The sequence below is a fragment of the Pleurodeles waltl genome, chromosome 7, assembly GCF_031143425.1.
Source record: "Pleurodeles waltl isolate 20211129_DDA chromosome 7, aPleWal1.hap1.20221129, whole genome shotgun sequence".
Classification (NCBI taxonomy): Eukaryota; Metazoa; Chordata; class Amphibia; order Caudata; family Salamandridae; genus Pleurodeles; species Pleurodeles waltl.
Window position 1 is genome coordinate 976043502 of NC_090446.1, and position 24566 is coordinate 976068067.

At 43.3% G+C, this 24566-nt stretch overlaps 1 protein-coding gene across 1 annotated transcript in view; it reads right to left on the minus strand.

The window, feature by feature from the left end:
* TEPSIN (TEPSIN adaptor related protein complex 4 accessory protein) overlaps window positions 1-24566 on the minus strand; it is a 206207-nt gene that overhangs the window by 34178 nt on the left and 147463 nt on the right. Inside the window, exons 11-12 of the mRNA XM_069199756.1 lie at window positions 10475-10553; window positions 8703-8837 (exon numbers count right to left, since the gene is read on the minus strand). Of these exons, the coding sequence (XP_069055857.1) occupies window positions 8703-8837; window positions 10475-10553 (214 nt within the window). The remainder of the gene's footprint in view (window positions 1-8702; window positions 8838-10474; window positions 10554-24566) is intronic.

The window sequence follows — 24566 nt, forward strand, 5'->3', positions numbered from 1 at the left end:
AAGGGAAGCTGTTGAACAGATTTAAAAACGTGCTTCCTATCATTGTTATCCTTAAAGTTCTTCTACAGGACCAGTCAGTCTCTGCTGCAGGCAATGCAAAGTTTCTTTAGATACGTCAAAATCCTGCAAGATACTGTTGGTAGCCTAAAAGTTATAACATATTCATTTGGGTCTACATTAATTAGCATAGAATTCTGGCCTTTCGCTAGATCAAGTGTGCCTGTTGTTTGAAAGGGCCAAAAGTGCTAAAGTTTATGCGATAGTTTATAAAATGCCGAAATAGAAAGGGTCATTAATATTCATGGGGTAGGTCGCCAATTGTGCTCGCTCTGATTGCTGGCCATTACAGGGATGACAGCATGTTGGGATCAACAGACCACAATGTCTATGATCACCTGTAAGTAAAGTAAGATTTGTTTTAATGTTCTTACCAATGGCAGGGCTGCCTTTCTGAACAGAAAGTTTACTTTTTTTCCCTAAAAAAGTTTGTTTGAGAGTTGGCAGTGGCCCCCTGGACTGCAGACTACTCTCCAACAACCTTTTTTTTCAACATTTGCAAAGAGGAAGGGATACCATGGGTCACAAAGGTAGCAAAAAACAGATTTTATATTTGGAAGGGATGCCTACTACACACCCTTCCAAATATGGAATTAATATGTTATGTTATATTGATTTGTCTAGCGCACTAATCACCTGACAGGGTATCAAGGTGTTTGAGCAGGTGTGTAGGGTTGTGGTCCCCAATGTGCTTATACAAAGAGCCAGGTCTTAAGCTTCTTGCAGAACTTAAGAAGTGAGGAGTAGGTTCTGATGTTTTGAGGGAGGTCTTTCCATGACTTGGGTGCAATGACCTTTATTTTTTATTTTGCGGATGCGAGGAATGTGTGCAAGTTAGAGTGAGGCAGAGCTTAGGTGTCTGGTGAGTTGGTGAAAGTGTATGCGAATGTTCAAGTATTCTGATCCTGTGTTGTGTAGGGCTTTGTATGTATGCATATGACGTTTGAATTGGCTGTGTGTGTTAATGAGGAGCCAGTGAAGTTTCCTGAGGTGTGCCGTGATGTGGGTACAGTGTTGGTGGTCAAGTACGAGCCTTGCGGTGCTGTTCTGGATGATCTGGAGTCTGTGTAGTAGTTGTTTAGAGATTCCTTTGTAGAGAGTGTTGCAGCAGTCCAGCCTGCTGGTGATGAGTGCCTGTGTGACCGTCCATCTAATGTTCTGAGGCAACCACCTGAAGATCTTTTGCAAGCATGGATAGGATGTGAAAGCAAGAGGTGCACATTGCATTGACTTGAGTCACCATGTTGAGCTTATCATGGTCTGTGGGTGTTGATCCTAGCCCCGACAGCCACCAGGTGGAGTCTCATGGGAGGTCTTGTTAACAAAGGCCAGTACTTCTGTCTTGTAGGTGTTGAGCTTCAGGCAGTTGGTTTGCATCCAGTTTGCTACCATGGTCATGCAGTTGGTGAAGTTGGTTCTGGTGGTGGTTATCTTGACTGTCAGGGAGAGGATGAGTTGGATGTCATCGGTGTTGGAGATGACAGTGATTTCTTGTGATCGGATGATGTTGGCAAACAGTGTTATTTATATGTTGAACATGGTGGGGCTGAGGGATGATCCATGGCGACCAGCTTTGTAGTCTCTGATGTGAAGGGTGGCAGTCTGACCTTTTATGTTCTTCCAATAAGGAAGGAACAGATCCATGTGAGAGCAGATCCTTGTATGTCCATCTCGAGGAGTGTTCTGATGAAAGTTTTGTAGGTGAAAGTGTCGAAAGCCCTGGAGAGGTCGAGCAGGATGAGGGCTGCTGTTTCTACTCGGTCCAGGATGATTTGGATGTCATCAGTGGGCATGATGAGTGCTGTTTCGGTGCTAAGGTTCTTTCTACAATTCTGACTGAGTGTTGTCTAGAAGATGGTGAAGTTTGAGATGGGTTGTGAGCTGCTTCTTGATGACCTTCTCAATTACTTTGGCTGGATAGGGGAGCACTGAGATGGATCAGAAGTTGCTCAGGTGATTCGGGTCGGCTGTGGGCTTCTTGAGGAGGGAGTTGATTTCTGCAAGATTCCATTCATCTGGGAAAGTGGCAGACATGATGGGGTGTTAATGATGGGGGTCAGGGTGGTGCCTATTGGTGATGTTCCCTGGTTGTAGATGTGTTAGGGGCATGGGGCCACTGGGGGCCCTGAGTGGATGGTCTGCATTATTGCTGCTGTGTAATTTCTGATGGGGAATGTCAATTTGAATGGGTGCCATCTTGGTTGGTGATGAGTAGGTTAGCTACCAGTTCTCTGGGGTTGGGTTGGTGTGTAAAGTTACTGTAGATGTTTGTGATTTTGCTGTGGAAGAAGTTGGATAGGGTGTCGCAGAGTTGTTGAGAGGCAGCGATGTTGTTGATAGTAGCTGAGGGAGAGGTGAAATCCTTGAAGATCAAGAAGATTTCCTTGTAGCTGTTGGCGCTTCCTTCGATACGGTCCACTAGTGCTTTTTTCTTGGTGTCTGTTTTGCAGGTAATAGCGTCTAAGCGCAGCTCTCCATTTACTTTCTAGTGATCTAAATTGTTGTTTAGTGTCTTGGAGGTATTCTGTGTAGAAGCTGGCCTGCTTGTTCGATCTACTATGCTTGTTGGGTTTGATGGGTGTGAGGGAGTCTGCACAGTTCTTGATCCAGTTGTTGAAGTTGTTGATGTCCTTGTTGAGGTTGTCTGTGGGACTATGTTGACTGTGCTGAGGGTGCTGAGCCACTCTGCTTCTGTGATTTAGCCCCAGCTGCGGCTTAGTTTGTTGAACTTGGTAGGGGTGTTGACTTGAGGTATGCTGATTTGGAAGTGGATGATGGTGTGGTGGGTCCATGTGAGCGGTATAGTGGAGTTATATTTGATTCTGTTGCTTGTGGTAAAGATGGGGTCCAGTGTGTGTCCTGCGGTGTGTGTTGTTCTGAGATGAGCTTGGTGAGTCCGATGCTGCTCAAGCTTTTGAGGAGTGCTGTGGAGCAGGGTTTGTTTTGGTTTTCCAGGTGAAAGCTGAGGTCACAGAGGAGAATGTAGGCTCTGGAGTCAATAGTGAGAGAAGTGATGAAGTCAGTAATGAGGTTGTTAAAGGTGGATCGTGGTCTAGGTGGTCAGTAGGCAAGAGTTCAGTTCCGGGTAAAGTTTTTAGAGATTTACAGCTTGACGTGCAGGTGTTCCATGAATGGGATGGCGTCCTTTGTGGATGTTATGCATTTGAAGGATTCCTGGTAGGTGATAGCGAGTCATCCTCCTGGCTTGTGAAGGCGGTCCTATCAAGCGATCTCATAGCCTGCTGGGATTGCCGTGGCGATGGTTGAAGCTGGTATGGGGTTGAGCCAGGTCTCTGTGATGAAGAGGACGTGATAAAGAGCAGGTCCCATATTTTGGTTGTGTGTTTGCTAAGAGATCATATGTTGAGAAGCATGCATCAGAGTGCTGGTCTGTTGTGGCATGTGGTGTAAGCTGGTGGTGTAGGCACTGTTGGTGCTTGTGTGAGGTGTGTTTGGCATGGGTGTTGAGGGAGTTGTTGGTATTTGCTTTGGGGGTGTGGGTGAGTGGATGCTGCAGAACCGACAGTGGGGACAAGTGACAGCTCCTAATGTGTGAGCCTCGGTAGTGGTTTACACTAGTTTAGGGAAACATAATACAAGGGAGTAAAGGGGCGGTGTCAGTGGAAATGCAAGGAGCCTAGTTGAAGAAAGAAATCTAATGCATCTATAGTCTGAGTATTAAGGAGGACATGCTCTGTGGATGGCGTTCTAGAGGCCTGCCTGTCTAATCTGAAAAGTATGCCATGTGCAGTAGCCTGTCTTATCAAAGGTCTTTGTAAATATAGCAGAACTACACAGGCGCTTCAAAAACTCAGCTGCTTCTGTGAGCCTTCATCAGATTCAAGACGCACTGCTTCATGTGCAAGGCATTCAATGCCAATTACTCAGTGTACCTGGAGACAAGATCAAGACCTTCAGGGGACAACGCACAGCGCAGAACACTGGCTTCACCAGGCTAAAATTAAGAAAATGAGCAAAAGAAAAGATGGCAAGCCTCCTCCTTCTATGCACACCATCCACATACTTCTCTATTAGACTTAATGAAATTTGCTTGGACAATCTCACCCTGAAATTAATAGAATATTTTTTCTAACAGGACCTATACCATACTCATTCACTCTCACAAATCAGAACAAAAAATATCGAATACAATGTCTTACACGGCTCAGGACAGTCTCTGCTTTTATTTAATATATACAAGCTGCAGTTAGATAAACCCTTCATTCCATGGTGGTACATTTTTACACATACAGTGATGACACAACTTATTTTCAAAGTGGTGGAGCCTATGGATTCACCGGTATGCCTCAGCCAAGTATTTTCTTTTCTTCTGTTCTCAAATCAATAAAAAAAAGATGACCTCTAATTTTTCTAGAACTAAATCCCATCAAGATGGATGTCCTGATAAACAAGAACACCCACATCCCTCTGGACTGCTTTCTACACCACAGGGGTATCTACACTGATGACTACCGGTCACTTAAAACTCAAATATCCAAGGTTGCCTCCTCATGTTTCTGCAAATGAAACATCTTAGGAAAATTCTCCCCTACATCAGCCCACAGCACCACAAAAACATTGTTCGGGCAATCATTCAAAGGCCCACAGAAATGCACTAAATCTGAATCTGCCTAACAAGCTACTTCAGCATCTCCAATTCGTTCAAAATGACACTGCCAGACTCAATAAAAAGCTGAAGCAACTTGAGCATATCACCTCACCCTTCACTGGCTTCTCATCAGCAAAGGAGTAACTGACAAAGCTATGACAGATGTACATCGTATCATCCACTCCAAAGTTCCCTCCTTTTTAGGTCTCACCTGCAAGAGCGCATGTGCTGCATGCAATTATGTGTACAGTTACATAGCTGCTGTGCAGCATGGTTAAAAATAACATTAGTAAACAACAGGACTATGATGAACCCTGTGAAGATCTAGGTGTATTGTGTGATGTGGTTGTGGGGCCTCATTGTGGATTACACCTGCAAAAACTGTCTTGGGTCCAGTCAGGCTTGTTTGAACAACCTTAAGCTCAACCCTGGGTAGCTATTACTTCCAAGCAGTCTTGCCCAAAGGAACTTGTGTAAAGCATTTAAGACTGTCAGACAATAGAATAGTCACAAAACAGGAAAGGACCAGGACACCAATTGATAAAAACAGATTATATTTTTATGAATTCTTAGAAACCTTGTTGAGCAACTGTAAGGAGCTTGGTAGTCCACCCAACAGCTGTGAGAAACTGTGGGCAACACACTTATGGGAAAACCGGTTTGGGCACTTCCTTCTCTGGCCCAGTCTCCAGCCTGTCTACTTGAACAAAGGGGAGCTTCTCAGGAGTGATATCGCCATTTGCTTACCAAAGGCAGCTTCCCATTTGAAGCTCCCCTTTTGGGAAGCCACACTGAGTGGCTTCCTGCTAAGGGGAAGTAGCACCTCTTTCGTGGATGTCTATTATTCCTAAGCCTGGGAGTTGTTCACACTACTTTCTATGTGAACAGAAAGCTGTCTGTTTGCCAGTGTCCATGTGAGGCCATTGGACCAGTTGGGTCACAGAGTGGCAACTTTCTAAAAGTTCCATTACCTTGATAGTGACATGAAATTTTACCTGGGCATCAGGTCGAGTTTAATATCACCATTAATTTGATACCTCACTGTACTGAGTTAGGAAGTCCAATTCAGAAGTTAGCCAGGCTGGGATGCCAGCCGGTAACCCTGTGCTAGCCAAGGGAACTACTAACTTTTCCACAGCAAAACAGCACATTTAGAGGTGTTGCTGCTAAGACATATATAAGAATATAGGTCCTACTTAATAATATACAGCTCCCTGCAATAGGGCTCTATAGGCCTGTCATAAGGGGACTTACATATATTCTAAAGGGAAGTGGTGGCTTTGCCATTTTTTTAAATGGCAGAGTCTAACTAGTATTGTAGACACTGCCCTTTCAGTCTGCAGTGGAAGAACGAGAGCCTTTTTGTGCTTGTTACACTAGGGTGGCACAATCAGTGCTGCGGCCCTTGGCTGGACACGCTGCCCCACATGCCCTTCATACCCTGCATACCATATACTAGGAACTTATAAGTAAGTCAGTACCTTGCCAATTAGGTATGGCCTATTCAACATAAATTTTGTGAGGGGTTAGAACACTGGCACTGGGGTCTGGTTAGAAGGCCTCAGTGCACTCTCAGAGCTGAAAAACCATCAGCATCAGTCCAAAAAATGTGGGGGTGATTTTTTTTACACATTCAGTATTCATGCACTAAAAAATAAAATAAAAGGCGCATTAGCCTTGGCTGCATCATAGCGCTTTTTAAAGTTAGTTTTAGCCGTACTGTAAAGCATACACGCTGCTGTACAGCATGGCTACAAAACATTGCCAAAGACAACAGTTTTCATAGGTGCGACCTATTGGCTTTGCCAATGCTTGTTGAAAGATAACTTCCCCTCGCATTGTCCCTCACACATCTTTTCATCATCCAACCAATTTGTTTTCCTTAACCCTAGAACCAGATATGTCAATTTCAGACTTAAGGTTGTCTCAGTGGCCACCACCAAAATGTAGATCAAACTTCCCATACACCTTGTGAGCCCCCGTTCCTCTCCACCTATTCCAGAAAAGTCTCAAAACTTTTCTTTTTAACCAGTGTTTAAGTGGATACATCTTCTACATTTTTGCTTTTGTTCTGTTTCTCAGTAGTGCCAGGAAAGCTTTGGTGTAAGCGGACTCCTAAATAAAATACAATATAAATCATCTAGGATGTGGAACTCTATCCTGGTTCACATTTCTTAGGCTCCAACCCCTCTCCACTTCCAGAAAAAAGCTGAATACTCATCTCTTCAAGTAACACTTTGTTGAATGTCAACTTCCCTATTGTTGAGCATTCCAAGGATTACCTGGACTTCTTCATGTTTCCCTTTCAAAGTCTTTGGGTTTGACATATACAGCAGGATGGCAAACTTCACAAAGCACCTACCATCCTCTACTTCCCATTGTGGTGATTTAATTTTAGTCCCAGAGTGGGACACAGGAGTCAGCTTAGCCATTGGCTTGCAGGCCTGTTGCTCCAGTCACCTAGTTTATTTTTACCTACTTAGTATGCTCTGTTTTATTCCACTTATTTTATTATTTCTTTCGGCTTTTATCACTGCTTACTTTTTGTTAGAAATGTTTTGATTTTCATTATCAATGCCATTCTGAGAAGGTGTCATTATTGACGTTTCTATCAGTGATACACGTAGGTATTGTCACCATGTCCCTTTCTCACTTACGCATGATAGGAACATCATGCGCACTTGTCAGGGATTGTTTATGCAATTGCTCACAAAAGTCTGCCACATTTTCAGTTGTTTAGGAACATACCTGAGTCAGAGATCCTACATGATCTGTATAAATACACCTCATACGGACAAGGTTGTTAGAAGGGTTCCTGCCAGATGCCATCTATGCTGCACGTCACCTTGCTGCAGGACTCAGCCTTTGTGTCACCATGGAGTCTGACTTAAAGACCTCATTCTAAGGTAACAAGTGTTGGGGGCCGCTTCTCATGGACGTGGTACTGATAGATTAGATTTATCACACCCAGCTCTCGTTAGGGTAGAGAGTAGGCTTTCTTGGTTAGGAATTTTATATCTAATGTTTATTTTAAGATGGTGTTTTTTTTTAATATTCACAACTCTCATCGTCACCATTCTACTTTTACTACTGTTCATTATCCTAATCATTGCAGCACAAGCATTTTATAATAGATTGCAGTCTTTTCAATACGTATTTTGAAAACTCTCCTCGATCTCCTTCATTGCCTCCGTGTGAATGAGACTTGTTGCTAACAAGAGAAAAGGGTAATTTCTGTTCCACCATGACTTCCCTGAGAGGTCTAATCTTGAGTCCATCTGTAAGGCAGCTAGAAATCACCTTTAGTGTCTGAGTTTTGGTGACGTACTGCTTGTGAGCTGGGAGGGTAGGGTCGACAGTTGCGACTTGTTGTTGGAGTGACTCAGTCGGCTACAAACAAAAGTGCTGTCTCCCCTAAACCAGCAGTCTCACTAGGGAGCGAGAGTCCAACTATGACACCTTTAACATTAACTGATCGACATTACTGGAGAGTAACTCTAACAACATTTACATTTTGAAACAGAACTTACTTTCTTGCAACTAACATGTCAACTGATAAAAGCATCTGTTCATAAACAGTTGCACTTTAAAGAACAACAGTGAACCTGATAATGTAAAGGGTGATTTAGGGAATTTTGTAGGTGATCTGGTTGTGGTAAGGCAGTGCTGAAGGATAGTAGCTCACTTTAATAGGGTGCAAGGAAATACCCTGTTACACAACAGGTAAATATTGGGTGAAATGCAGGAAGAATAAGTAACCTGAGTTGAAAAGGAGCGATGATTAAATGTATAATGGAACTAAGGGTGGGAAATGGCTGTAATTCTTCTAGGTGGTACAAAATTAGTTTGTACATGGGGTAGAAAGGGAAGACATTCCAGGAGGATAAACCCATCAAGTAGGAGTAAGAAAAAATAACCCATGAGCTATGTTTGTTATGTCTTAAAGATGCAAGCACCCAATGCAGGCAGAGATACACAAAACTAGCTGCTCACACACAGAACACACAACACTCAATCATGGAAAGTACATGCTTACCTTCGTAGCCCTATTTGCCACAGGACCTGGGCTCCCTTCACTCAGCTGCTGCAGATGTGTTCGGGTAACGGAGAACATGTGTTCATGGGACATAAGGTCTGAACACATGAGGGATGAGATGCCACTCATAGATCTCTGCAGGGAGGAAAGACACATTTGTGTTGGTAGTCACCACAACTCACCACTTTCACAGCTGCTGAGAGTAGAGCAGAACTGGCTGATCTCCTAAGATCACAATGTCCATCCAGACATGTTCACAACCCGATTAAAGGAGTTTAGTGCCTGAGACTCAGATGGCATTGTGCACCAAAGCATCACAAAATGATTATAATACGCTGCACAAATATGTTAGACACATCAATCTGAAAAGGAGGCTTGAATTTTAATCATGACCTTTATCACTCTAACCTAGAATTAAATTTACCAGGTGCCAGGCCCTGGCAAGCTATACGAGGAAGCCGGGGTCCACAGCCTAAGAAATGTCTACAATTTGAACCACAAAAAATACACAGAATTACACAAACAAGTGCAGCTCAAACAAATACATGAAGTATGAAATTATTTAATTTCAAACAAAATAAAGAAAATCGAACATTTTATTTCAATGGAAAGGTTGGAGTTGATCACAATAGGTTTTACTTATAAAAGATGAAGTGATGATAGACTCACCTTGGGCCTGATATAGAGTGTGAAGTATGGTATTTACTCAGTCAGGGCAACGCAATGTAGTAAAACACTCCATTGCCCGGAGAGAGTACCTGTATTCCACATCTAGAGATGCCTGCCGACCTTGCAGACATCTCTAGTCATTGGCAAGAAGAGCCATCCCTGCGATTCCTGTCAACGTGTTAAAAATTTGAAAGACGACTACATCAAACATGATGGCCGCACGTCAAACTTTTAACATGGTTTTGCTTTTTTTTTTAAACCCAATCCCAAATCAGGATTTTGTTTATAAAAAAAGGAGTAACTAATGACCATCCCACCAGAGGCGTTGTCTCCTTAGGGGTGGGGTGGGGCATTATTTTATTTATGTTTTCCCTCACCACCAGTTGCAGCAAAAAAACGTAAAACCATCTACTCTAAATCGTGGGGACAGTGTTACATATGTAATCCCTTCAACAGCCTGTTTCCCATTTGGCCGTCAGCGACGGAGTCGGAGTAGTCTCTGCTGCTGACTTACTGCAGACAGTACTTAAGGTCCACAAGCCTGTAAATCAGGTGGGCAGACCGAGGGATGACAGATGCCCTCTCTGACAATCTAAATCAGGACCTTTGACTTTTTTTGGCTCTGACCGCATGCTTCATTTTTTGTGAACGAGTACCATTGCTTCAGTGAGGCCACTAAGTGGCCACACTGCATTATGTTTGCTGCTCCAGAGAATCAAGCAAAGGATACCAATGTATTTGTTTTTAGCATCCAACTTCAAACTCCTTCACAGACTGTTTTACAGTTTGCTCTTTTGTGTACAAATATTTGCTGAATCTCCTAATATTATTTAATTTTGCAAACAGTTGAGGACCCCCTGAGCAAGCTTTGTGGAACCCCGGGGTCCACGGATGTCCGGTTAAGTACCACTGCTCTAGTATACAGCTGATGTTCCTGCCTTTCTTTCAGCACTGCTTACACATCAAATGTGGAAGCCAGCCTTGCAACACTGGAGTCCTTAGCAGAAACCTTCCTTTTGGTTAAAAAATAAACAGCTGCTGGGAATAACCATAATGGCTGGCTGACTTCAATAACATCATCTGCAGGGCTGAAGATGTCTCACCATTTGTATGCTGGTGCTGGAGTTCTGCAGCTTCAGGGTCAGCAACTCCAGAACAGCCTCACAGTTCAGCAGCGAACACCTGTAAATTAGGAATATAGTTGTGAGTGTCTCAAGGACCAGATAAGTTTTTATCATAGTCCTGCAGGAGAGAACTACAGGGTATGCTTTTAGGTTCTACGGTCATACATTTCCCTAACTGGTATACGTTAACCCCAGGACAGAAACAAAGAAAAAGTGAGAACAATTAAAACCCAGAGAATTATAAAAAACGATGCAGAAAACGACTGCTAAAGGATGGTGGACAAATAGTTATCTAACTAACCTTCCATGTTGGTGGTACATACATTTCCCAAAAGTGGAGGTCAAATCGAATTTAGAAAAGCCATCCATTTATGGCACTCTTCCCTTGCATCTTCGCTAGAGTGTTTGTGTTATTATGGTCTATGGCATGTTACTTATGAAGCGTCACATTCTCAAAATCGTTCTAGCAGTAAAGCAAAAGCCCAAATAAGGAAAAGGCAGTGCACCTACTGATTAAACTGACAAGCCTTCAGACACTTTTTACACCGAGAGAGATTGGATTTGTCGTGAGGATGAACTCGAAGAGTGTTCAAGAATTTCACTGCTACTATGGAAAAGCCACTGTTCCAGAACCTCACAGTTCTGGTTTTGGGTATATGGGAAGAATCCAGAATGAGAAATGCCATGAAAATCTTTTAGCACGAAATTCTGGGACTGGAAGATAGTGTGCTCTTTGTAGCATTAGCAATGGTTTGAAGATAATCATTTACCTTCCGAGCAGCCAGTGGAGCTGCTGGAGCACTGGGATAATATGGCCATTTCTTGGAGATTTTATTATAAGATGTACAACTCTATTCTGAACCAAATGCATTTGGCATATTATGGTGTTCTAGGAGGAAAGAGAGACTGCATTTCCATCATCTAATCTGGACAAGAGTGTTCATAACAGGGATGTGAAATTGGTCATCGAAAAAACAAGAGGGTTTTTCTGCTTTTCAACTGCCAGTAGCAGGTCTGGTGACTTTTGCTGCTTGCTCTTTCACCGAGAGGTTGTTGTAAATATTGATACCCAGACTATGCACTTATCTTGTAAGAGTAGGGCAGATGCCCATTTCACAGGGACAGTTAAGGAACTCAGATACATGTGATTCTTCCGAGGTGAGCAGTAATTTACGCTTTGATGAATTAACTTTAAAAATGTTCTTGGATATCCACCATCTACTACAGAGCAGGCAGTCGTTTAGACATAAACCAGGAGGTTTTATGGAGTGATTTTGATCTGTCATACTGAAGATGATTTGGGTGTCATCTGTATATATAACATGCACTAATCACATGAAGAGTCAATGCCAAGGGGAGCATTTAAATATTACACAACAGTGGATATAAGAGAGTCCTGAGTTCACACCTGAGCAATCAAGGACTGGCGGTGAATGGAGGAAGAACAATGGATTGGTGTCTGTCTTCCAAGAAGGAGGTTAACCATTTTAGAGTGATTAGTGTGATACATCTGTTGTGTAGTCTTGAAATCATTGTACAATGGTCGATATTATCAGCAGATGTGTAATAGGACCAGAATTCCGACCTCATCTGTATTAGCTTCTTTTCTCAGATCATCTAAGGCAGATAAGACCACAAGCTCTGTGATTGGTCCAGGACAGAAACTGGATTCAAAGTGGTCCAGGAGAAAATTCAGTTTCACATATTTATGTAATTAGCCATTAAGATTTTTTCTAGTCTAGTGTCTTACCCAGAAACTGGGGTAGCAATCTAGGCCTGTCGTTGCTAAACTCTATAGCTTTTAAGGTGGGTTTTTTAGTAGTGGCTTTGCCAAAGCTTGTTTCGAGAGTTTCAGGACAAGACTACATGTATGAGAGCTGTTGAAAATATTGGTGAACACCTTAGTTAGTAATGATTTTATCCATTTTGTAGGGACAGCAACGCCTGGAGAACTGGAAGGATGAACCAACTTTAGGGATTCTGAGTTAAGTTAAGGAGTTGTAATCTAATCAAAATGTTCCAATTTGATGAAGCGGTTTCTAACTGACTCTCTAGTCATGCACGTATTGCTGAATGAAATTGCAGATCTTTCATTATAGTTGCCTTCAATTTCATTTTTAATTTTAGCAATGCTATCCTCATTGAAGAAGGAACGTTTGTCACATAACACCATTAACATGGGAATTCTAACAGGAACAAAAGTTGTTATTTTTGCCTTTGTTTCTCCACATGGAAAAACTTTTCACACTTCACTCCACTACTATTCATGTAGGATTTAGTTTTATCTTTCATACAAATGTTTTAAGAAAAGTGGCAGTACTTGTTATTTAGTGAAGACAATGCAAAGTTTGATGCCATGTATCTTGCTCCTGGGGAACTCGATAGTTATGGAACAACATTTGTGGTGTTATTAAGTTGTTTAGGCATGTTGCCCCAGGTCCTGTTGCATTACAATTAGATAAGTAAAGTACTCCCTTAGTACTCAATACTCTCTGTGGGTTGCAGCTGTAACTATAAAGACACACTCAAAGAGGTGGTAGATAGTTTGGAATTCAGATACTGCATGACACAAGTAGTTACACTCTAACTTAATCATTATTGCAAAATAATAGGTTGTCACTTCAATTAGGAAAGAAACAGCAATGTAAAAAAAAAGCAATGTTAAAAAGAAAAAAGCAAACCCTTGTGCATTGTGGGACTGATATACGATCCCGAAAAAGTATTATTTTGCTTATGCAGTACGCCACAAAGGCATGTAAACACAGATGTTTATACAGCTCAAAACCTAGCTAGCAACCAATGGATAGCTTTATATTATATGTTGGTGGGAGGTTAGGAGACAATACAAGATTGTATAAATCAAGAACATATTCACATATCCGAATTTACATTTCACACATTCCGTGCAATACATCTCATACTTTTTTTTTAACAATTTTAGGAACCTTAAGATTAAGTGATTTGCCCAGAATGATAGGATTGTCAAAGCCAGGATTAGAACCAAAGGCCCAGGTTCCAAAGCTGTCACTAGTCAATGTTACTGGGTGTCGTTGGCAGACTTTGTGAACTCCTATGTAACTGTGGACTGCACCCCTAAATCCTCCACAAGTTTCTCTGATTACTAAGTGGTGCGCAGCACAAACACAAGGAAGGCAGGAAACACATTTTTAATATCCCATAAGGTGAGTTTGAGACAGCGTTAACAGGAAAATGGAATGCTGGTTGTAACTTTCAGCAGGGAAGAACAAAGTTGAGGAGAATGACCATATTGGCTGATCATATTAGGGCATAGAAGAGCAGGTGAAACAGACCTGGGACTCCAGGCTCCGAAGTCAGCAGCATCTGCTGGCCACACCTAGCTCTGCCATACATCAATTCCAGTTCAAAAGAAGCTGCAGCTTGCTGCTCCGAGGGAGTTATTATATTGCGGCTAAGAAGAGCAACATGAAATGCAGGGAACTCCAGGCTCCAGAGTCCCTGGGGTCTACTGGTAACACCTAGTGCTGCTGGACACCAGGGCAAAAAAGCAAATGCCCGTCAGAGGAGGCTGAGATACGAATTCTCTTGGCATGCCAGTTTGCACAACAGCATTCTCAATGTGAAAAAAACAGCAGGCTCGGTCAGGAGACCTGGCCGTAGACTTCATGCTTGTAAGCTGTCACCCTCCCTCACCTTCATTTCCCGATCTTCGTGCTCCTTTTGTCTTCCAAAACATTTTTAAACAGTAATAGTTTTAAAAGTTTTCATTTTACATCTGTAGTTTGGCACTTGCTGTCCAGTAAATGAACATGGCATTACTGTAAATGACTGGAGGCTAGTATATCCCTGAAGCAACCACTGTAGTGTTAGTGGTCTTGTATTTTAAAGATCTGGGTAAAGCAAAATCATCTAGGGAGTTGAAAACGTTTACAATACCGAACATATGAGATGGCAAATGCCCAACTCTCCAAATGCTGCTATTATACTTGACAAGGTGGAACGTATACTAGAGGATATTTCTCCAGAGTCCCTAAAACTGTAATAAGGATAAAGTGAATGGGAGGGGTGTTCATAATCCTTCATTATGTTTAGATAATGATGGTGCACAGTACATTTAATGATGGTGCACAGTACTTTTCACTCACTCTAGGATCACCCACATGGGGGTACCCCCACGCAGAAGGAAATGGCACAGATTAAAATCCTCAGATTTCATCTCCGCCTTGGAGAAAAATAGACCAGGAAGTATAAATACAAATAACATAACAGATTTTTCGCACTCTGTTAATAAATGGATAGAGGACAGCCTAGAGGAGATCATACCTATCGCCTCGTCCAAAAGTACCCTTCGTAAGAAGTCGGCTCCATGGTACAATGCTTGCTTATTAGAGAAGAAAAGAGAGTGTAGGAAGCAAGAGAGGAGTTGGAGATGTACCCAAGATGAATCCATGAAAAGAGCCTATAAAAATCTGGTTCGAGAATATCATTTGGAAATTTAAAAAACTCAGGCGACCTATTACGCAGGAAAAATCGAAGCAGCAGTTAATTCACCTAAGGAGATCTTTAATGCCCTAAAAGATCTGATTCATCCAAGGGAAGAAGCAGAAATTAAGGACTTCCCTCAACAACATGTAGAAGATCTGGCTAGTTTTTTTCTAAATAAAATTCAGAATATTTATCAAACCTTCCCCAATCCCCCTAGTAAAGATCAGAAGAAGATGAGCCAAGAGATTGGGGAGGTAACTCTTTTTACAAACTTTACTCCTATTAGTTTGGATAGAGTTAGCAACCTACTGAGCTCAACGAAATCTGGCTCCCCACTAGATCCTGCCCCCCCCAGGATCCTATCCTTGGGAATTTCATCATTAGGGCCGACAATAAAGAAGCTCATTAACACCTCATTGAGTGATGGCATTGTACCCGATCACTGGAAACAAGCCATTATCAAGCCGCTCCTGAAGAAAAAAAATTTAGATCCTAAGACTCTGAGCAACTATAGACCAATTTCATTACTGCCTCTAATTGCCAAACTTGCAGAGAAACATGTACACTCTCAATTATCCACGCTCTTGGAAGAAAATAAACTTATGCACCCTACCCAGATGGGTTTTAGACCCAAACATGGCACAGAAACCGCACTGATTGCCATTACAGAAGAAGCAAGGAAAAGGATGGATCAAGGTTTGGAAACTGCGATTATCCTCCTTGATCTAAGTGCGGCTTTCGATACAGTTGACCTAAAAATCCTCATAGATAGATTGCGAGGTTGTGGAATTGCCGGAACCGCGTTAGACTGGATTTGCTCTTTTTTATATGGGAGGTCATCTCAGGTACTCGATAGAGAGTATATCTCTGGGAGCACCTTCAATAGCTCTGGTGTTCCACAGGGCTCGGCCTTAAGTCCATTACTTTTCAACATTTATATGCAGCCATTAGCAAGTATAGTTGAGCCTTTCGGGCTGAATCTAGTATCATATGCAGATGATACGCAACTGATAGTTTCCTTCTCCAAGGCCCACCCAGATATGGGTTCAGCACTAGGTCCTTGTATGAAAGCAGTTGCATCCTGGATGTCTGAAAGTAAATTAAAGCTCAACAATGACAAAACGGAAGTTATGTTTTTTGGAAATAAAATTCCCCCTGTCAATTCCAGCCTACTGAGCGGGGTGCCTACCCTCCCACCCCCTAAATGTCTTATTAAAAGCTTAGGGGTATGGCTTGACCCTTTTCTCTCAATGGCCCAACATGCGAATAGAATAGCAGGAACCGCTTTTGCTCTGCTAAGGACCCTGAGGAAGGTTTGAACTATTTTACCATTCTCAGCCAGAAGAATGGTGGTCTAGGCACTGATTGGCGCTCGGATTGACTATGGCAATGCTTTATTTATAGGCTCCCCGAAATATGTAATTCATAGACTACAAAGGGTACAAAATGCAGCAGCTCGCCTGCTACTAAATATTCCTAAACTACAGTCGATACGGCCAGGAATTGTTTCCCTACACTGGCTCCCGGTAGCGGAAAGGATTCAGTTCAAGACCCTGTGCCACTTTCATAGATCCATATTTGATAAGGGACCTGAAATGCTGAAAGCATTGGCACAGGTTTACATTCCAGCCAGGTCGCTCAGATCCTCCTCAGATAATCTGGCCATAATTCCAACAACGAGGAAGGCCAGATGGGGAGGAAGATCGTTAGCATACCAAGGCGCCTTGCTTTGGAATAATCTCCCTCTCAAGATGAGAGTAAATCCTCAAGAGATGTCGTTTAGGAAGGAATTGAAGACCTGGCTATTTAAAATCTAAATCCCTTGTATAAACATAAGCAGTATGTCACCGTTATGGCAGTATAAGCGCTACGAGGCCGTTAGGCAGTTAGGCGCTATATAAATCATTATAACATAACATAACATAACAGTGTGATGGCGATAAAGAAGGTGCTTTCCAAAAGGGGCAGTTTGGGAATAAACATTCCACATACTTTCAAACAGTGAAAGCTGCCTTTTCTCCCTAAAAAAACACATATTTGTAAACTCGGTAAGGACAGTTGCACAAACTGTAAAAACTCTGAATAGAGGAGGAGCTCTCCTATAGCAAAATGGAGGGTCAATTGCCTTTTGCCTCACGCTGACCAAAGGGACCTTCATTAGTTATCAGTGTACCATGTGCCAATTCCTACAATCTCTTTCAATATTAATTTCTTTAATTTCTTCAAAACCTCTCTACCAAATGCCGAAGCAGTTATCACTGGGGATAAACCTGTGTATTCAAAATGAGCGGAACTAAAGATAGCAATTCACATTGCAAATTCATTAAATACCCAGATCCTTCCATTCACTTTCATAGCCCAAAACGTCTGCAAGTCTATCCAAGAACTGTAAGAGCTCTTGCTACACTAACTGGTTACTGAGATTAGACCACGTAATTAGTAAGTAAAGAGATAGGGTGAATGTATTTTGGACAGGATTATGGGGATAGTTCAAAAAATGCTTAGAGTTCACATGGTCGAAAGCACTAACACAATCCTGTTTCTACTACATACACAGCAACCAACCACAAATAGCAGGGGTCAGGTATAAGTAAAGGCCAAATGAGAGTTACATCCAAATAATTGATGCAATTAACCTACAGACTGATATTAATCCACCCACAATGCATTCTCAAGCGGAAGTGCCATGAGTGTTGGGAAGAATGAGTAAATGAGCTCAAGTTTAAGGAAGAGGCATTATAGTGACATTGAACACCATAAAAGGGAGGTTGGTGAAGGGAAATAACCTAGCATTTATAGTGCCCTACCTATATAGCCAAGAACAACAATCTAGCTTGTTCAGAGATTCTACCCTTGTCCATATGGTGGAAGTGGCAATTTCTTTTGCAAGACCCCCAATGTGAATCAGGAATCTGACCACCAAAGTTCAACTTGATGTTGAATTGATTCAACTAATTCATAAAGTCCGTCTTACTTCATTCACAAGCTTTGCAACAATTGTATTTCCTTCAGGATTAAATCTGATATTATTTAATGTTTATTACGGAGGTGTCATTTCAAACAAAGGCAATGGCAAATCCCCTATTCTTGAATTTTTGGACATCCTGCTACTTGATTGGGAGAACCAAATTAATCCATAAGCAGCATCTTTGATTCAGCTAAGGAAGAACATTTAACTTGGCGTATTCCACCAATCCAATAACCAACCAGTAAAGTATCTTTTGGGGGTTACTCATTAGCCAGCACTGATGACTACAGGTCATGGCTTGAGAGCCATTATTGATGAAACACAGTCAGATCTCTCTCGCAAACAACCTTTGACCAAGGAAGATGCAGTAGTTTAATTGGGTACATATACATGAAAATATCAGAGTGGTACTTCTTGAATGATATAGTAGAGCATTTTAGGGACATAAGAGCCCAAGATCTTCTTGTTTTATCCATGAAAATGAGCATCTGCTACACATGAAGTAGGAATGACCAGGGTTATGGCATACCTACAATTATGATCTCAAGAATTTCCGGCCTATCTCTCTGCTCCCCTTCCTGGCAAAAGTCATTGAGAAGGCCGTCAACAGACAACTAACCCGCTTCCTAGACGAGAACCACACCCTGGACCCTTCCCAATCCGGATTCCGCAGCAACCACAGCACCGAAACAGTCCTCATCACCACCACAGATGACATCAGAACCATACTGAACTGCAGCCCTCATCCTCCTGGATCTCTCGGCCGCATTCAACACCGTCTGCCACCACACCCTTCGCCACCCTCAGTAATGCTGGAATCTGTGACAGAGCCCTGGACTGGGTCACCTCCTTTCTCACCGGCAGAACCTAGAGAGTCCACCTCCCGCCCTTCAGCTCAGAGGCCACCAAAATCATCTGCGGCGTACCCCAGGGTTTGTCCCTCAGCCTGACCCTCTTCAACATCTACATGGCCCCGCTCGCTAACATCACCCGATCCCACAACATCATCTCATACGTCGATGACACCCAGCTGATCCTCTCCCTCACCAATGACTCCGCCAAGACCTACCTCCATGAAAGAATGAAGGCCATTGCCAAATGGATGAAGAGCAGCTGCCTCAAACTCAATTCCGACAAGACAGAAGTCCTCATCTTTAGCTCCACCCCCTCGCATGGGATGACTCCTGGTGGCCTGCCACTCTCGGATTTATCTTGGACCCCCCACTATCCATCACCCAGCAAGTCAACGCCATCTCCTCCTCCTGCTCTTTAAAACCCTCTGCATGCTCCGAAAGATCTACAAATGGATACCCACCGAAACTAGAAGTACAGTCACCCAAGCCCTCGTGAGCAGCAACCTGCACTACAGCAATGTCCTCTATGCAGGAACTACAGCCAAACTCCAGAAAAGGCTGCAACGCATCCAGAATGCCTCCGCACGCCTCATCCTGGACATCCCTGCCACTGCCACATCACAGACCACCTGAAAAACCTGCACTGGCTCCCAGTCAACAAGAGAATCACCTTCAAACTCCTCACCCACGCTCACAAAGCACTGCACAACACCGGACCAGAATACCTCAACAGACGACTCTCCTTCTACAACCCGTCCCGGCATCTCCACTCCGCCGACCACGCCCACGCAACCGTCCCACGCATCTGCAGAACTACAACCGGCGGTAGATCATTCTCGCACCTCGCCGCCAAAATGTGGAACACTCTTTTCACCCACCTGCGACAGACCAAAGACCTCCTTACCTTCATGGTACTTCTCAAGACCTGGCTGTTTGAGCAGTAGCAGCACCTCCCCTTCCTCCCCCCCACTCCCCTCCTCAGCGTCTTGAGACCCTCAAGGGTGAGTAGTGTGCTTTACAAATCCCTGATTGATTGATTTAGTTAACCACACAAAAAGGTTATTATGGAATATTTGTTGACAGGAATATTCTACCCGAGTTATATACCAGGCAGCTACTGACTGTAAAATAATTTTCTAGTATGTGACTGAATATCTTTTAGACAGTATCAAGAACAGACAAGAGAACAGAGCTTTTAACTAAACTAATAGGACATATAAAAGTCATGAGAGGACAGAAGGGAGGACTGGATATAATAACAGCGGGTAGATATACCTGGTGCAGCCAAAATTAAAGGGATACTAATGTTCTGGCACATGCACCAATGGCTCAAAAACTATAGTGACTGCCCCACTATGAGGAACATAGATAGTTTGCAAATTTTCCTAGCTACATTCTTGGGAAACCACAATACATGCTAGAGAGGATCCCCAGTCTTAGGGCCTAATTACGAGTCTGGCGGTCCTAGGACCACCAGACCCACAGGGGCTGTAGGACCGCCACTGCTGTAGCAGTCCGACTGCAACATTACGACCGCCATCTCTGCCGCGATCGGTGATCCTGACGGGCTGATTGCGGATGCATGCTGCAATCAGCCAGGACAGCGCTGCATGCAGCGCTGCCCTGCTGATCACAACCTCGTTCTCCTCCAGCCTTTTCATGGCAGTCTTACTGCCATGAAAAGGCTGGAGGAGAATAGTTGCAGACGGCCTTAGGGGGGGGGCCCTGCACTGCCCATGGCCCCCCCACCCAGCACCCTCGTAATGCATACTGTTTGCTATGTAGACAGTGCGCATTACGAGGGTGCTGGTGCCCCCTGCTTGATTACGAGCCGGCGACAAGGCTGCCCCCACTTTCCCACTGGGCTGACCAGCGGAAATCAGCCCAGAAGGAAAGTCATGATTGGGCCGCCGTGGAGGTCACCACAACAGTGGCGGCCATCCTGTGGGGTGTTCCTGTCTGCCAAACTCGTAATCAGGGACTAAGTGTGGAACCCCAGAGAAAATGTCTTCACGCCTTCAGGTTGGAAGAGCTAATAAAGACTGTTAAGATCCAAAAAAGTGGTCCAGCTCCAGGTTTAGGCAGAATTCTGACAGACTTCTTTAAGTCAGAACCACTAACCTGGGGACTCCATCTTTTAGTATTAGCCAACGTTATCACTCAGTGCAGTAGCTTGATGCTGAACTTTGTCTCGATTTATAAGAAGGATCGCCTGAATGATCCTGCCAATTAAAGATACATTGGCCTCATAAAAAAATGCCCAAAAATATATTTGAGTGGATGCTGTTAAATCATAGTGGAACAGAAACTTTCTGATAATGTACTGGCAGACATTCAGAAAGGAATCAGCACCGTTTACAAAGCTTTTAGATTTCATTTTTTTTATTTTTTTTTATGTGAAGTTCAGCAACAAATCGCTTAATGTTGGGTTTATGGAACCAATATCTGTCTTTAACAACATTCCATGTTACTGTATGTGAACAGTTTTGGGTTCTCTTGGGTTGCCTTTGGACTTGCACAGCATTACAACTAGGCTACATGAGAAAATCTTCACAGTAGGTCTGAAGTGGACAAACAGGGAAGTGACTAAGGGCGTGTGTTTGGTTTTGATTGATAATTTACTACTTCACAAACATGCAGGCAGTGAGGTGACTTTCTTATTTTCACTTCCAGCCAGGCACAAACAAAGGCCTCATTTAAAGAGCCATCAGCCCTTCTTTTATGCAAGTATCATCCTGTCTGGGAGCCACCTGGAGCATAACACCTAGATGTCAATGAAATGAAAGGAAGAAAAAGGCATATAATTATCACTTCATGAGTACCTGTGATAAGCTATGACTTGGAGGCAGGTTTTTTACTTTAATTCCCCCTCAACAATAACCTCCCTTCCCGCCGCAAAATAGATGTGCATGCACTGCAAGCATGCAAGGTTTATCTGTGTCTATGAATAATTACACAAATATTAATTTAAATGTCATCTACTAATTTATTTATTATTTTATAGTGCTACTCATCCCATTGTAAGGTGTCAGAGTGCTTTACATCACACAAAGAGACACAATAAATTAGTTTGTAAATCAATGTACAGGGAATGTTACTTAAGAAAATGAGGTTCATAAGGTGTAGGAATCGTATATCGTCCATGCTTCATGCTGCCTCTCCCACTTAGAACAAGGGGTCATATTTATAAGCCCCTTATGCCCTTTAGCGCCGCCGTTGCCTCATTTTTTTAATGCTACGGTGGCGCTAAACAGGCCAGGACGGATATCCTGTCTGCCTTATTACAAGTGCCTTAGGATAAAATCTACTTGTAACAAGGAGGCTGGAATATCCGTCACATTTGTGACTGAGTAACCCATCTGCCAACCTCTAAATCACATCTAAAATCTTTTCCCAACAAACATGGTGTACGCCAGGGATGCATACTAGCCATTACACTATTCACCTTCTTCGTCAACCATGTGGTGAATTGGTGAAGCAACTATCTGAATGATGCACCCTCGTTGTGGGGAGGCAGAAGCTGAGCCCATAAGACTGTAACCCTTTTGTATGGTGACAATATCCTTTTAGTCTTTCGCACTTCAATGGGGATGCAGTGTTTTTTGATTTATTATGAAGACTATTGCAATCAAGATGAACAAACAAACTATATAAAATATCAAATTATGGCACATAATTCAATAAGTCTTTCGGTAGTAATCTGCAGCTGAATGTCACCAGTTTCAAAGGTGCAATGGGCAGCAATTATCTGAGTCAGGTTCAGCCACATTGGGAAGTGAGATAACCAAGCCAGAATCGTAACATCATTTTATCACAAAGCCGAGGAGCTGTAGTGCAGTTTGCTAAAACAATGAAAGTTGGGGTTTTATATCACCTGCGTTGACGGTGTAAAAAGCCCAAACCAAAGCAGCATGAGCTTCTGGTAGTGAACTTTGGGGTATTCATGTGCTAACCATTAATGGGAATAGATTTCTGTAAGCTATTATGTGTCTCTCTCAAAGCACACCCAATGCTCCCTTATTCTTTGAGTTGGGGCAAGGACGCACCATTGAGATAACAAAATACCTTAAGCCTTTATGTATTGGGTGTGTCTGTGCAGAACAAAAGCTCTTGGAATCTACAGAAACGCACTAAGGAAATAATTTCTGTTAATAGTCGTCTAACTTCAGATTAATGAAATATGTGCTGAATCAGTTACAGTAGGCTGGAATGATCAAATCTGGCCAAATCCAGAAGAAATCAATAAGGGCACACTACAGACAAACAAAATGGGTATATTTCATCCACTGAGCAAGGAACTCTGAGACACTGGCATTTAGGAAGATTAACAGACCAACTTTTAAGTATACTTCTTCTGTGGGCTTCCAGCTGTTTCATTTGTTCGTTTTAGTGTCATTTCAAAATCCTTGCTTGCTAGTGGTTAGTCATGCCTCTTTGTCCCTCCTCCTTCTGTGTGGGAGCAGGGACCAACTACTGTATAATTATGCTTTGTCCTGTTTATCTGCTCTTTAGGGGAGTTTTTTTTAACATTGTTTCCTGCTCTTGTCCAGGGAAGTATCCCTTTACATTTGCAGAGCATTCTTCTTCTAAGCTTAGTTGTAATCAGGGCTATAAATTAGGCTGTTATCTTGGTCACATTTGTTTTTTGAGGGCTCTCTGCACCCTCTCTCAGCTGCCTTGCACCCTCCCTTCCTTAGCTTGGATTTTCTTTACCAAGTGTGCCTGCCTGTGTGCTGAGAGCAAGGGTGGAGGATCGCTTGTAATTGCTTATAGCCTGGGCACTCCGCTTTGCCAGGGCTCCGCAGTGACCACTTCTGCTCCATACTGTGATCCCACTCGCAGCACCATCAGTGCACCTCACTCCAAGCCCTCAGCCGTGCCAGGAACCCCACACATGCTGTCTGCCAGAGAACCTCAGTTCTTGAAGTCAGTACACTCTGCTGCTCCGGGACTGGGACCTCGGGTGCAGCTCCATCAGTGCAACTCAGTTCACACACTCCAAGCCCCTCAGCTGTGCCGGTACCAGAACCCCACACATGCTGTCGCCAGAGCACCTCAGTTCTTTTAGTCAGTACACACTGCTGTTCCATTACTGGGACCTCAGACGCAGCTCCATCAGTGCACCTCGGTTCACACATTCCAAGCCCTCAGCCGTGCCAGTGCCAGAATCCCACACATGCTGTTTGCCAGAGCACCTCAGTTCTTACAGTCAGTACACTCTGCTGTTCCAGTACTGAGACCTCAGGCGCAGCTCCATCAGTACACCTCAATTCTACCCCAGCAAGGTAATTCCCTTTCCTGTACTGGGACCTCGCTCACATAAAGTCTCTTGCATCAGCTCAATTCTAATATTCAGTGCCACTGCCAAGCCAATACTGGACAAGAAAGAGCAAAACACAGCTCAGGCAGTGCAACTCAAGTCTAACATCCAACATCACTGTTGAATGGAACCACCACAGCTTCACCAGAATCCATCAATTCTAACATTCAGTGCACATTTATTCTCAGTACTAAGGCTCATACACATGCCCTTCAGGACTCCTCGCCTCTGTGGTGTTGAGGCAATGCCACTCCTATGATGGACCCCACTAGCAGCTTCACCAGGGCACATGCAGGCTAACACTCGGCAACACTGGCACGCCAATACAAGGTTCCACACATAGCTCCATTAACATATCTCACTTCTGACCTTGTGTGCCCAATTACTATTCCAGAACTGCAGCCCACATACAACTCTGTCAATGCACCTCAACCCTAACTTGCAGCGCCCCATTATTCCAATACC